The sequence below is a fragment of the Panthera pardus genome, unplaced genomic scaffold (assembly GCF_024362965.1).
Source record: "Panthera pardus isolate Hobbes unplaced genomic scaffold, ASM2436296v1 HiC_scaffold_26, whole genome shotgun sequence".
Lineage (NCBI taxonomy): Eukaryota > Metazoa > Chordata > Mammalia > Carnivora > Felidae > Panthera > Panthera pardus.
Genome location: NW_026526832.1, coordinates 33,468,832 through 33,483,754, shown reverse-complemented (window position 1 = coordinate 33,483,754; position 14,923 = coordinate 33,468,832). Strand labels below are relative to the sequence as shown.

The 14,923-nt window shown below is 55.2% G+C and overlaps 1 protein-coding gene and 1 non-coding gene across 4 annotated transcripts; both read right to left on the bottom strand.

Moving 5' to 3' along the window:
• Positions 1-5,869: 5,869 nt before the first annotated feature.
• ODC1 (ornithine decarboxylase 1) lies at positions 5,870-13,107 on the bottom strand. Of its 3 annotated transcripts, XM_019452115.2 has the most exons (12): positions 12,944-13,107; positions 10,407-10,552; positions 10,185-10,318; positions 9,727-9,900; positions 9,376-9,548; positions 8,976-9,110; positions 8,777-8,858; positions 8,507-8,590; positions 7,549-7,711; positions 7,354-7,466; positions 6,845-7,059; positions 5,870-6,349 (listed from the first exon to the last, which is right to left on the bottom strand). In XM_019452115.2, the coding sequence occupies exons 3-12, from the start codon at positions 10,284-10,286 to the stop codon at positions 6,205-6,207; spliced, it is 1,386 nt and encodes a 461-aa protein (XP_019307660.1). In that variant the 5' UTR covers positions 10,287-10,318; positions 10,407-10,552; positions 12,944-13,107; the 3' UTR covers positions 5,870-6,204. The 3 variants fall into 3 exon arrangements, with proteins under 3 accessions (XP_019307660.1, XP_019307680.1, XP_053747136.1); XM_019452135.2 differs by lacking the exon at positions 12,944-13,107 and having other exon boundaries at positions 10,185-10,303; positions 10,407-10,595; XM_053891161.1 differs by lacking the exon at positions 12,944-13,107 and having other exon boundaries at positions 10,407-10,594.
• LOC128773735 (small nucleolar RNA SNORA42/SNORA80 family) lies at positions 11,495-11,629 on the bottom strand. The gene has a single exon (XR_008418165.1). It is a non-coding gene; the product is annotated as a small nucleolar RNA SNORA42/SNORA80 family (small nucleolar RNA).
• Positions 13,108-14,923: the final 1,816 nt, after the last annotated feature.

The window sequence follows — 14,923 nt, the reverse complement described above, 5'->3', positions numbered from 1 at the left end:
GGGGGACACCCAGAAGGCCTCTCAGAGGAGAAGGGGTGAGGGCGGAGTAGACGTTGGAGACACAGTGGTGCAGGAACACTGCGAGCTGGGCCTGGAGGGAGGTGTGTGTAAGGAGCAGACATGCCCAAGGGTGAGCTGGGGACACGGCCCGGCAGGACACCGCCAGGGCCAGGGTCCAGAGGAGCCGCGCGGGGCCGGGGTGAGTGCAGTCTGACTAGCGCAGGGTCCTGGGAAGGAAAGTTCGCCGCCCCTGGAGGGTAAAGAGTAGGGCTCTCCCCCTCCGTCGCCTCTGGGCTCTTTCTAGCAGCTTCTAAGACTGCCTTGGGGGCTGGGGGGCTCCCTGGGCTCAGACTCTGAGGATGGCCAGGCCACCTGACTCCTGCAGTTCACGAAAGGGCACACTAGGGCCCATCCTGGCCTCTGGGCTGGGTGTCCCCACAGCTCACAGCGCGCGCACACACACACACACACACACACTGCGCGCGTGCCCAGGTCCCGGCACCGCTGTCCCGCTCTCACAGTGCTGTTCTGTTTACAAGGGCCTCTCTCGCGCTCCTGCCCCACCTGCCCGCGAGACGAGACCCCGGGAAGGGAATGGACAGGCCCCACAGACCCCCCACGGGCTCCCAAGACTCTACTAGCAGCAACAGCCAGGCCCCTCAGCCCGTGGGGTCCCAGGACGTCAGTAGCAGAATCAGAACTAGCCAGATCCCGACCCCCGACGGTGCCCCTTGCACTGTGTGCGTGCCTGGGGAAGGACCAGTGACATGGCCTGTGCCTGAGTGCCCACGGGGATTTGGCGAAGTCCAGTTTGGAGTGTCTGTCCTCTGTGGAGGGGTCGTGGACACACATCCAGGCACGTCCCGGGCAGAGATGTGGCATCCAGAGTCCGGTTCATCTGGCCTGGGACTGTGTTGGCAAGCGGGTGGCTCCTGAAGAGGTGAGGGAGGCCGTGTGGAAGCCCCGGCAGCTCACTCGGCGGCAGGGGGGGGGGGGGGGGGGGGGGGGGGGCGATCCACCTTGTCCGTGGCCCTCAGCCTGGCCCAGCTCTGCCACTGCTCCTGTCCCCAGGTGGGGTGACAGTGGCCTTCCTGCCTCCTCCTCCTGGAATTTCACGCTCACCCACACACCAGGCCCTTCCTCTGACCACATGCAAATGTCCCTTCCTCCTGAAAGCCACCCCGCCTCTCCCCAGATAGTCCCTACAGCCCCCCGTACTCCCCTCACAGCGCCGTTCCCTTTATATTGTCACTTCATTTCCTTCCGGTCACCTTTGCCCCTGGATGCCCAGCACAGGATTAGCTGCCCAGGAGGAGACCAACGGGAATCAGCCCGTGGCCCCTCCGACCCCCTGCAGCTGCACCACGAGGGCCCTGGACACAGAGGCCGAGGTTCAAGTCCCAGCGTGGCCACCAATGAGCCATGTGACGCTAGACAAGGTCCTCCCTGTCCTCTCCTGTAACACAGGGTGACCTGGACCCTGCGTGTCGGCAGGAGGAGGGGCCCTGGGGCAGAGGGCAGCTATCTACTCTTCAGACTCCCCAGCTCAGAGCAGTGGCCGCCAGTGTCCCCTTGATCCCGCAGATGTGGGGCCGTGAGGCCAGGGCCGAGGTTAGGATGAGACACCCCCAAGGGGGCAGCTCTGGCGTGGGAAGGACAAGGACCTGGGACCATGCGAAGACACGGAGGGGGTGACACCGATGCGTGGAGACCCACGGGACCTGGATCCTGGCTTCGAGGACAGCTCAGTGGGTGGGGGCCCCAGAGAACATTGCCCCACCTCTTCCCACACCCACCTGTGTGGCCCGCAGGGCTAGGGCAGGAGGGGTAGGGGGCGGCGTCACCAGGGCACCTCGGTAGGTGGCTGGGGGTGTAACTCACCCTGGACAGGCCAGGGCAGCAAGGACAGGCTGCAGGGCCCCGTGGGCTGTTCACCGGGCTGGTGCGACCGAGGCAGGAGGGGCGGTGGCTGGGCCGGGAGACGGGCTTCACCTACTGGGGCAGTGGCTGTGGACAAGGCTGGCTGGAGCCCCTTTCCCCAGCGTTTGTTGAGTGAATGACCTGACAGCTTGGTCTCAGTGCCCAAGTGGGCCGAGGAACCTCCAACACAAGGCGCTGCTGCCCCCTGGTGGCTGCGGCCGGGAGGGCTGTCTCAGGCTCGGGCGTGCCGATCCCCAAGGCCTCCCAGCCTGGTTTCAGAGCCGCTTGGGCCTGCTTTATACCGCTTTCTGTCCCCGTTCCACTGGACAGATAAGGGGACACAGGCTCACAGGAGCACCTTTCTGCGTGGGCCACACAGCGTACAGAGGCTGAGGCCGGGCTCCTGATACCCAGGACTCGGGAGGCCCAGTTAAATTTGAATTTCAAATAAACAGATACACGCCCCACGCATCAGCTTCCATGTTTATTTGCTGAGTCCGGCGACGCTACTTGTCCAGCCAAGGAGCAGAGTGTGCACAGTCCCCGGGGGGCAGGTCAGAAGCCTCGGGGGCCCGGCCACCTCACAGGCCACCTCTGGTCGTGACCCTCCCCATTCTAGGGTTAGCAGTGAGGGTGGAAAAAAAAAATCCTCCCCCAGAAACAGCAGCAAGGATTTCTCAGAGGTTTTCCATCCGTGCACTAAATTCTGAGCTTTGTAATAAGGGCCGGTGAGGGACTCGAAAGCCTCCCTTTCACGGGGACAGGCCACGGTGGGGCCACGTCCGTGCAGCAACGGGTGCCCACCTGAGCAGGGCTCTGGAGCCAGAGGCGCTGCTGCCCTAGGTGGGGAAGGAGACCGAGGCAGCGGGCGATAGGGACAGCGGTGTCCCCACCGCTGCAGGGAGAGAGGATCGTTCCCGCCATGGCTCTTTTCAATAAGTGACCAAGAGCCAGACTGGCCAGGGAAGCAGAGACCTATTTACTCTTAGATCCTCTGGACTCGCTGGCTTCCCTTGGACGAGTCACTTGGCCTCTCTGGGCTTCAAATTCAGCAACGTATGTGTAGGCTAGGAAAAGCGCCCCAAGCGGATGCGGGAGTCACATGTCCTGCCTCTGTCCACAGCCGTGGGACTGGAGCCACTCATTTCTGAGCCCTTTCCTCACCTGGGAGACTTGTGATTTAAGATCAGCGCAGACACGTGTGAAAGCACCTATGCAGTCTCCACCCCGCTCCTCAGGCCCCGATTCTCCTACCACCAGTTTGTGGGCTCTTCTGGAAAGCCTCTGTGCCCATCCGCGTGTGTGTGGCCACACACAGAATTGGGTGGGGGTGTGCTTTGGGATGGCTTTCAACAGCGGCACACTGCCCGCTGCCCCCCACCCCACTCCCTCTCTAGCTGGGAGATGGGCCCCTGTAGGCCTGCGTCCTTCCGGCAGCCACCGGCCCGTTCCACTGATCTTCGGCGCCCTCCTGGGCACGCGGGTCGTGTCCCACATGTGCTGTTACGACGCACAGTGAAAAGCCTGTAAGAGGGTTTGTCGGAAAATTCTTAGAATTGCCGGGTGAGAGAGCGTGTTTTTCACATTGCCAAATTGCCTCCTCACGATCCCCCTTCCGTCTAGCGTGTCAGTGCACCTAAGCCGGCGACCCAAGCTCGTCTGGCACATTAACGTCCTCTCTCTTGCCCTTGGGGACCTCCTGCCCAAAGGCTTTTCTTTTCTGTGGACCCAGGTTCGTGTCTTGCCTACGTCCTGTCGTCTCGTCCCTTTATTTACCGCAGCTCTTCCGGTACGAAGAAAGGTAGCCCCGTTCCTGTGGTTCCCGTCGGTCCCGTACCTCTTTGACTTCAAATGTCTTCTCGCTTGGCGGTCTAACCCGCTACGACGGTCACCTAGGATGTGCCGTGGAAGGACTGAGTCGGGGAGACTCTTGCTTTTTTCAGGTGGGTGCCCCGTTTCCGGAGTGTGCGGCAGGCCCGGCGATCCGTATTTCTCAGATGCTCCCTCAGTGAACAGAATGCAGAGCCAGAGACCATTGCCTTGGACCTTGGACTTTAGACCAACAGCTGGAAACCCCTGGGTCCCTCCCCACGGAAGGCCTGTCTGGTCTCCAGCACCTTCAGGAGGGAAAATTCACCTGTTGCCCTGGTGGAGGCCCAGAGCCACTGTCCTCACTGACCTCACGCTGCAAGTCTAGAAACATCCAGTTTCTGTGAATGACTAGCTAGTGCCACCTTTAAGCCCTGCACGGCGAACCGGGACCCGAGAGGGTCTCTGGAGGAGTGTTCACACACACCCGGCACCTGAGAGTTCCGTCCTGACTGAACTCACTTGCCTCCTCCCGGGTGTAAGGAGGAGTGAAGACCGTTGGGCCGGGGCCAGGCCCCGTCACCCTCCAGACCCGAGTGCGGCCCTGGCAGAGCCCAGGAACTCGGGGGGTCACGAGCAGCTTCAGCACGGTGCCAGGAGTCGGGCTGAGGCTGCTGTGTGGGCAGAACGGGTGACCCGCGCCCGCTTCTGTCCCCACCAGCCAGTTGTCTGGAATGCATTTTACCTCGCTAAGAGCAGTTTCCAAGTCCCTGGCACACTTTGAGTGAGGAAGTACGCTCTCCCTCTTTCTCTCTTCCGTCCCAAGTTCACCGCTACCACTACAAGGTCATCCTTCCTTCCTGTTGAAGTGGAAAGACCTGATGTCCCGAGCTCCCACGCTTGGTGACTAGTCCCGCTTCTCAACGCCAACCCCTCTGCCGCGAACACCCTGAAGAATCACAAGAGGATGTGCTCACAGAAGCGGGACAAAGTGTCGACGGAAGAGGCTTCTCCCTCCCCTCGGCCCCAACTCCAGCCAGACCTGTATCTCGTACGCAGCTCCTGAGAGGTATCACTCACATCTGACAACTAAAATATGTTCGCGGGCCTAAGAAGGGAGATCAGAGCTGGGGACGAGCCCAGCCCAAGTCTGGCCGAGCAGCCGAGGAAGAGGCAACGGCCATCACAGCGACGCAGTGTCCATGTGCAACTCGGGTCTTGGGGGAAGGTGGCTTTTTAGGAAACAGAAGCCATTCCCTGCAAATCCTTCGGCAGATGTACTCACACAGCAGGAGCTGGCGGGCTCGGCTTCCTTTTCTCCCCGAGAGGAGCCGCAGCCTTCCCATCTGGACTTGCTGTGCGCCTCCAGACACGCGGCGCCGCTCGGGGACCGGTGGGGGCCGGTGGCTTACCAGAGCCAGGCCTCCCCTCCCCACGTACAGCTACTGCAGGGATTCGACGTTCCCGTCTTGGGGGTTACCTGCTGTCCTTTTTTGGGCAGGAGGGGTTGGAGTTGAGGAAGAGAACGTAAAAGCCAGCGGACGAGGTCAAAGAAGGTAGAACTCTACAACGCGGGATAATCGTCGTCGAATTTATTAAAGTAAGTTGACCGCCAAACGTTGTACCGCTTTCCTAACGCGTAGCTACACAGCTTGTCCTGGAGAGAAGACGGGCGGGAAGGAAAGGTGGGGCCCGAAGGCAGCACGCAAGGGGTTTCACGGGCCCTCCTTCCCTGGGCACAAGCCCTGACGCGACAATCAGTCAACCAGGGGCTCTGGGCCCTCCTCCACCAGCCACTTCTGTGGACACTCGGGGGTCTGACCCGGGCCAGCAGCAGAGGGCACGGCCTGTCTCGTCCACGCTTCTCCTTCCGCCTGCACGTGGGCCGGGTCCACTGTTCTGTATGCAAATGCGCGGCCAGCTTTCTACAAAACTCACGTACTTGAAAGAAAAACGCTCAACAGGACGAAGGGAATTTTGATGGCTTTTCAAAATACCGAAAACCACGGGTTCGGTTCCCAAGTCCTCGGTGACAACCTTCTCGGCAGTGGGGCAAAACATCGGTCCCCGCCCCCCCACAACACACACTCGGGATGAGCCGTTTGGAATGGACACGGTGTAAAAATTCCCCAATGCCCGATTATTTCAAGATACTTTATTTTTAAAACCGGTCACAGCACTAAGCTTTCGGCCCGTTCTGCCGACGCACAAGCTACAAACGCTTGCTCAGCAGTTGAGGGGCACTCTTTAGTAGCATGTTTGAAAAGTGAATAAAAATCCGTATAAAACAAATATTCAAATAGTTTCCATAGGAACACAGATAAGTGACCCCAACTCCTAGTCTTCCGTATTGTTGCATCCGTGCCAACCCTACTTGCAAAGACATTTCGAAACTAGCGGTAATTAAGTTAGACGGTCCCCCCCAATCCCAGAATTCAAGCTAAACTCCCGAGTGAGCGGCTCCAGGAGCGGCACCTACACGTTAATGCTGGCCGAGGCGCAGGCGGCCGGAGGGCGCTTCATCCCACTCTCCCGGGCGCAGGACACGGGCAGCGCGCTCGCGTCCTGCTCCTCCGCTTCGGGCGGGAAGTCGTGGTTCTGGATCTGCTGCATCCGTTGCCTGAGACAGAAGTGGCACAGTCAGAAACCCCGATCACTGACCCGGGCAGCCTCGCCACGAGAATAACTTCTTTACGAGCCCATTAACTTCCTCGGTTACTATGTCATCAGGAGGCAATTCAACGTGTTTCTAAGGCAAGCATTTCTTCACAACCATTCTTTTGGTAACGGGGAAACCACAGGCCGTACACACCTGTCAAAATATTCTAGTCATACAGAAATACCCTAACTGCTCTTTTTTGAAATAGTTACACCTTTGCAAAAATCTGAAAGGAAATACAGATCGGTATCAGGAGGATTTTCTTTCCGTTTGTATTTTCCAAACTCTGGAAAGCACATATTCTTAATACAGGCAGAAAATAAACTTTTTAGAAACACTGTATTTAAATCTAAACAGAACGATTTCTTACTCAACCAGACAAGAACCAGTAAAAACCCAAGAAGAAATCTATTCTTACGAGACCCACATACGTGCACGGAGACTCTGGTCACTAACCATGTCGGCCCCGACATCACGTAGTAGATGGTTGGCCTCTGGAACCCGTTGAAAGTAGAAGCAGCAGCAACAGTGTAAGCACCCATGTTTTCAAAGAGCATCCAATCGCCCACGTGCATCTCGGGCAAGTCACAGCGCTCGACGATGCGATCAAGGCCGTCACACGTTGGTCCCCATATGCTGGTTGAGTAATATTTCTCATCTGGTTTGGGTCTCTGCGTTTAAGACAGAAAAATATGCCTAGTTACACCTGTTAGGACCAAACGTCTTTAACTGGTGTATGTGTTATATTCAAAAGGTACAGGGGCGCCCGGGTGGCTCAGTCGGTTAAGCGTCCGACTCTTGATTCTGGCTCAGGTCACGATCTCGCGGGTCCGTGGGCTCAAGCCCCACGCTGGGCTCTGCAAAGACACCGCAGAGACTGCTTGGGATTCTCTCCCCTCCTCCCTGCCCCTTCCCCACACGCCCTCTCTCAAAACGAGTAAAAGAAACTTAGAAAAAAAAGGTACCTTCTGCAAAAGGGGCTTCACGTGTGCATGATCATAAAGGATGCAATTGAATGATCCGTACACTCCGTCATTCACGTAATACATAAAGGTTTGTTCACTCGATTCATCTTCATCTGGAAAGGCAGACTGGTCTCAATTACCATGTTTTGTACCAACGCACAGTTACGCATGCAAGGATTCGACCTTTATACGCACCATCAGAGCCCGTCTGTTCCTTTACGACGAGCTTTTTGGCAATGATATTAACTGCAAGCGTGAAAGCGGACGCGACGTAGTACCTGCCGGGCTCAGCTATGACTCGCACCCCCGAGTCTGCCGGGAAGTACTTGTCCAGGGCGGGGTTGATTACACTGGTGATCTAGGAGAGAGAGACAAGAACGGTCACCTCAAGGGGAACTCGCACGGAAGAGCAAAACCCAGTGCTCTGGGAAGTAACAGAATAAAAAAAGGTGAACGCAGCCACCAGCAGGGAGGTTTAGGATCGAGCAACAACGGCAAGAGAACAGACATCTCCCTAAAAACCAGCCTGCGTGTCCCGTGGTTTCATCTGGATTCCCCTCCGGACACTCCCCTGTCCTTTAGAAGATGTTATGGGTTGTGAGTCGATCGAGTGATAGTATAAATTTATTACTGCTTACTAAGGTTTCAAGGGGCCTGAATACTTTAATCTGTCCAATACATGCCAATAGGATAAAACCATCCTGCCTGTCTCATAAAATTTTTACAAGGTGGGCCTATTTCACAAACTCAACCACCCTGTAATGGTCCAATTAACAGTATGTCCACTTTAACTTCCTAAGTGACTAAACAATTAAAATGTCTAAAGAGAAATACAAAACCGAGAAAAAGCACACTTGGGGTAATGATGTACCAAAGTCTGCGTGCTCACTTTCCACAGCAACATTTCCTAACATAATCAACTGTTTTCCAAGATTTTGGGGGAAACGGACTCATTTTGGCTTACAAAACCAAAGGATATTACATACAATTTTAAATAGCACAGAACTTACTGAAAATACTAATACCAAAAACATTGTTTTTATAATCTGTACAATTTCTTTTGATATTAGTTTAAAACACTTAAAGAAGTTTCAAAACACTCCAAAATGGAACTTGTGAAAATAGCTATGAATATCAGTTTTATTATAATTACCTCTTCAAATTTAAGCTTTACATCCTCAGACCCAGGAAAGCCGCCACCGATATCGAGCAGACACATGTTGAAACCAACCTCAGCCTGGAGTCAAGAACATTCGGTCAATCGAGTAGTCAGATTGATACCAAGTCTTGAAATTCTATGCAGATGGATTTAAGCCTCTGGAATACGGGGTACTTCCCCAGGTTAATTCTAGAATGAAGTCTAGTCACTGTCAGCCCTGCCCCCCCTCCTCCCACCCCCACACTTGGGTTTACATATACTCACCCCCATGTCAAAGACACAGCGGGCGTCGGAGATGGCCTGCACGAAGGTCTCGGGATCGGTACAGCCACTTCCCACGTGGAAGCTGGGGCAAAGAAAGGAGAATATATGATTTCTTGCTGTTTCTGAAAAGAACCATTTACAGAAGACCTATGAGAGGCGCACTAAGATCTTAGCGTCTATGCCACCACCAAGAACTCACCTGACTCCGATGACATCAATATTTAGCTCCCTCGCCCGTTCCAAAAGAAGCCTGCTGGTTTTGAGTGTGGCACCAAATTTAACACTGAGGCGACAGACTGCCTTGGAATCATCGGTGGCAATCCGCAAAACCAACCTAGAAGCAGAAAGATCGTATGAAATTTCCTATGACGGAAGACCGCTTACGGCCACGGTTAAAACAACAAGGCTCTGTGGCTCGGACAGCCTGCGGTTTGAGCTTCACACGGTTTCACTCAAGAAGTTTTCCCGATTTTCGACTCTGCCCGACCCCAGCACACTTTTATGCTTTACTAAGGTACAGAAATCTCAAAACCGGAAATCTGAGTTTGACAACCCGCAGACCCCATACCTGACCCTGCCCTCAAAACGGAGTAACTCACTTTGCCTTTGGGTGAGCTCTGGCAACTTTCATCAACTCCACTTCACTGTCGAAAGTCATCATCTGGACTCCGTTATTGGCAGCATACTTAATCTGAGACACTTGTTTACAAGGATTTGCATAGATGATCCTCTCCGGAGGCACCCCGAGACTCTGCACCAGTTGGATTTCAGTCTGAAAAAGAATAGATCACGCATTATATACACACGGCTAATCGAGGAAAGAACAGAAAAACAGGGCAGCTTGCGCACTACGATCTGCTGCCCAAGAAACACACAACTTTGATCTGTCCTGCTGGGAACACCAGCGCCATTTTATAGAAGGACTTTGGAGCCCTGCCGCTTTTGCTTACCTTGCTGGCACAGTCGAATCCTGTCCCAATGGCAGCTAGGGTCTTCACTATGGTTCTGCTATCGTTGCATTTAACTGCATAAAAGGGGGTGACCCGAGGAAGAGCTTTTAACCATCTCAGATGTTTCTTTAGAATGTCTCCCAGATCCGCGACATAGAAGGCATCCTTATCATCCTGCAGAAAGAGTGTTTGCAGGGGACTCAGCAGCAGGCTAATAATACATCCCACATGCGGCCCCTCTTCTCTCCCATCGTTCTCAGTGAACCCTCATCTTTTTACTCCCGTCACTGACACGAATATCACTATTACCACTGGGTGATCCACAGCTAATAAATCCCAAATTCCCTAACAAGACCTTTGAGCTCCATTAGATTTCCTTAAGGTTCCCACTCAAGTTCCCCACTCATCTGCCCAGCATTTTCAAAGCTGCACTGCCAGCATGGACTTGATATACTTACAGAAGAGGAGACTTCATTGATTTTTTGGTCCAGAATGTCCTTGGCAGTAAAGCCTTCATCGAGGAAATGGCAATCAAACTCTGCATTACTAAAGCTGTTCATGGTTTCCTGATGTTCCTCTGAAACGTAACAAACTGCAAACGGGGTGGAGAAATTCACTCAGAATTCACTGCGACACTTAATAATTCTTAACAATAACCTGTGGCAACCACGGATACTTACGTGGAAAACTAAGAGACGGAATTTAAAGAAATTATTGCCAGCTTTTCACAAAGGCAATTTTCCGGGATCCCAAGCCCCCCTGAGGAAGGGCGTGCCCTCGGTGCAGCAGTGGAAAAGTTCTGATGAACACAGAAGTCGCCGTCTCCCTTGAGAACACATCAAATTGAAACATCAGACAGGGACTGCACACACACAGGAAGCCGGGCTACTCCAGCACCCCCGCAGACAGCTCGCTCCCTGGATTCGGGAATTGCATTATTCCAGGTGGAAGTCACATGACCCCACAAACCTCTACACCACCCAAGTGGACACCAGATTCAACACTAGCCTTTTTCAAGCCCCACGCTAAAATTCCATATGCAGCACTGCACATCCCAAAATAAGCATTGCAAGTATTTTTGCTAAAAAACCTACAGAAAGCCGGTTTCAGAATCTTCACTGAGTTCACAAACGTGGACAAAATTTTAGAGTGGTCAGTTTACTTGATTTCAGAGATGCTTTAGCTTTTTAGAAGCTTAAAACAGCATTACGCTAATTACAGAAAGGCACCATAGAAACATCTTGTATTTCCTATTTTCACTAAGTCTTGCACAGAGTAACTTAGTGACTAAAAGGCATCGTGGAAGTGTCTAAGGCTCAACTTACTGAGTGCTCTTAAGTTTCCTAAAAATGTTATGAATTTTTATGCTATTTTATTTTCATACCGGGCATGTGGTTTTTTTTTTTTAAAAAGTACAATCTTCCTATCAAGAAAATGCACCATGGCTGCTGTATCTGATCAGAAATCTGCATTCTGGAGTCAGGGTTGGCTCCTGTCCAGTGAGCACAACTCTGGCAACCTCTTCTGTCCTCACAGGCACCCTAACGCTTAGCTACCGACAGTAATCACATGGAAGTTAATTTTTGGCTAACTTTACGAATAACAAAAATAGAGAAGCGTACGTGGATTATGAACAAGCAGAAGTAAAGCTCGTCACAATCTGAGCCACTGTCCTTGGCCTTCACGAAATGGGACACTGGTAAAGGAGTGATCTTAAAATTACCGATTTTAACCCATTTAATTGCTGCTAGGCAGGGGACTTTGTTTTCACTGTGCGACCCGCTTCAGTGCCTGCAGCCTACGGCAGGGAGGCCAGGCAATGGTTCGGGGCCACGGTTGGCTCTGGCATGGGGCACTATGAGAGGCCCAGGGGGACGAGCCTGCCATAAATCCAAACCCATGCAGGTAGGACTTGTTTTAAGACTTGATCTAATGTAACGTGACTTTCTGGCACTAGCAGCCTCCTACGTCGCCCAAAGCACCCCTAGAGGCAGGCAGGGGACTAAGGGGACAGCAAACCCTTTTCGGCCGTGTGAATAACACACAGCGTAGGCCACGCAGGGGCAGACAGGGTCATTCAGTTAGGGCCTATCTTTTAGGCAACGTTCAAGCTTTCACCTGGGAAGTTTTCATTACTTTGCACTAAGTACCTTCTAAAGGTTTACTTTAATAACTTGCAACAGAAAGAAATCCCACCTTCCGGTGTTTGTAGAGCTAAGCTCCTTAAAATGATGAGTCAATTAGCACAAGATCGCACTTTTCTGCTACGAAATTCTTTGCTGCCAACTGGGAAGTATTACAAGACACTGATTTCAAGAACGGAAAACGTTTCACAAGTCAACTAGATTATGCCCAATTTCAGGTTTATGTGAAGTCAACACATTCTTTGTCCTCCCCAGACGTTTCAAGAGGCTGTGCTCTCCATACGTTCCCCAATCACTTGGGATCCTCAAACAACCACCGTCAGCTTTCTTTTGAAAACCGGAGGGCTGCCTCCCAACTGCGGGTCTGCTCGCCTGACCTGCGATCTTATACATTCTAGGCTTTTCTTCAATCGCGAAGTCCAAGACTCCTTAAACGGACAATCGCAACTCACAGCGAACGGAGACTTTATTGCCACAGTTACTACCAGGCTCTCTTAGCTCCAGCAACTCCGGCCAATTTCGAGACCGGGTCATTTCCTCTGCACGCGAAAACTAAGGGATACAAAATTCCAGGACAACGAGGCAAAACGGTGTGCCTCATCCTAATAAAAGTGAGAGGAGCGATGGGAGCCCGAGACCTGCACGGGCTCGCTCATCTCTCTCCTGCACCTGCTGCCGGGCTTGCCACGCGCGTCTTAAAAAAGAATAGCGGTTGAAGGAACCCCGGGCCTTCCTATCAGCTTCCGGCTCTGAACACTCACTGACGTGGTTCGGAAGAGGTGAAACGCAACCCCCTCCAGCCCGGGCTGCCCTAAGCCGGGGCCATCGCGGGCAGGACGGGCCGCGGCGAGGGCGGCCGCACAGGGCCAGGGGGTCGGCGCCCCCCTTCACGGGGGAAACCAGGCCCCGGAGGGCAGCGACCACCAGGCTCAGGGACCCGCAGCCGGCTCTGCGACCACGTGTCCCTCACGGATTCAGGCGCAGGGTCGGTCCCCCGGCCGCCGGCCCGGCGCGCAGGGACACGTGGCCGTCCCCCCTCCTGCCTCCCAACCGCCCAGACGCGCCCCTCTCACCTTAGAGCGCACCGGCGCCGCGGGCCAGCCCCATGGAGATGCCGCCGCCGAGCGCGCAGGACCGCCGGCCGCCCCCGTCAGCCGCCCGCCCGCCGCCTCGCTCCCTCCCGCGGAGGACCGCCGGCCCGAGGTGGCGCCGGAGCTCTGGCAGAGGGGCGGCGGCGGCGGAGGCTGAGGGGACTGACAAAGCCGACGGGCCGCCGCTCCGCTATTTATAGCGCCGCGCGTGTCGTCATGGAGACGCACCAGCTCAAACCAGCCGCGATCGGTTCCGTCCGGGCGTCCCCCGAGGAAGGGGGCGGAGCGCGGTGGCTGCGGCCAACCCGCGGCCGGACGGAGGGGCGGGGGGCGCGGGCAGTTGTACGTCAGCAGCGCCGAGCGCCACCCGGCCCGCCCCCGGCCTCGCGCCCCTCCCGGCCCTGCGGCGGACTTGCGCACGCGCATTACGCCGCAGGAAGACTCCGGCGGCCTCGCACCGCTCCCGGCCCTGAGGGAGGCACGCGCACGCGCACGCGCACGACGCCGCGGGGCGCCCCCGGCGGCCTCGCGCCCTCCCCGGCCCTGCGGCGGGACCGCGCACGCGCACCACGCCGCAGGTCCCGGGGTCTCTCCTGGCGCCCGCCGTCCGCCTGGGTCTCTACCTGGGGGGCGGGAGCCTCCCCCGCGCAATTGCAAGACCTGCTGCTGACCGACGCCGACTTTCAGCATCTGCGCCGGGCAGAACTGTTCTTCCACTTGGCCCTTTATAAATGCCGTGCGCCCTAGAGCAGAGAAAGGAGCTCGCGGGCGCGAGCGGGCCACGTGGACCCCGCCGGGCGGACTCTGGCCCCTTCTGCCGGGGCCCCTCCAGTTCTAGGGACGGGACCTGTAACGATCCTGGCTCCGCTCCAAGAACGGGACACAGACGCAGACAGGGGCAAGGTGCATGCCGAGGGTCACCTGGCAAGTTGGTGGCGCCGCTTCAGGCCCTTCCTGAGCCAATAAACCGTGCCTGACCTATCCAGGTGTGTTCGACTAGGTGGCGGGGAGCAATGGCCACGCCAAGACCCTTGTTCAGTGTTCAGCTAGAGGCTTGTCTAAGGGCCGAAGGGGAAGGGGGAGGAGGTAGAGGGTCCGGAAGTCACCGAGCCCCCCCCCCGCCCCCCCGCTGCCCTTTACCATATTGGATGGCACTCGTCAATGACTACACATCTCCGAGGGCAGCTGCGATTGCCTCGCATTAAAGTCTACACCGTGAATACGTAAAGGCAAAAGCCTTAGGAAATTGGTTGTCCTTTAGAGCGCACGTGGCCTCTGGTGGAGGACTGTGCCTCTCGATTGTGGGACACCCCACACCGCTGGCCCCAGGGAGAGGAAGGAATTGGGGGTACCAGAGGGTTGCCAGTGAGGATTTAAAAAACATTGAAAATAGCCCAGGTCACAGTTGGTGCAGAGGGACCCTGGAGGAGCTCAGTGCTCTAGCCTGTTCCTGGCCCCAACTTGCTGTGTGATCTTGGGTAAATTCCGTCCCTTCTCTGGGCACGAGGTTTGACTAGATGACCCAAAGGTATTTATAGCTGCAAAACCCTGAGGCATTTTGAAAACCTTTGTCCTGTCCCCTAGGCCTGGGACCCACCTCGCTCAACTTTATTTCCCTACGGTCCTTGAGCAGCCACTGGGAGGGTGCCTGGCAAATTGGACTAGAGAAGGGAGGAGGGGGTTTATCTCCACCTTGACAAGCTTAATTCCTGTGGAGGGATGAGATTACTCCCCCTTCAGAGAACATTCCAGCCCAGACACTTTAGAATCATGATGAACATTTGTCCCCCCTCTGTGAAGAAACATTTTCTCCCAATGCCAGAGTTCTCCGCACATTCCACAAGTCGCCAAGGCCAAGAGGGGAACAGCGTCCACACTCCCAGCTTTCCTTGGCCCGTCAGTCAGCCAGTCGTTGCCAGGCGAACATTGTGCTGGCTCTCTCGCCTCCTCCAGGCTGAGGGC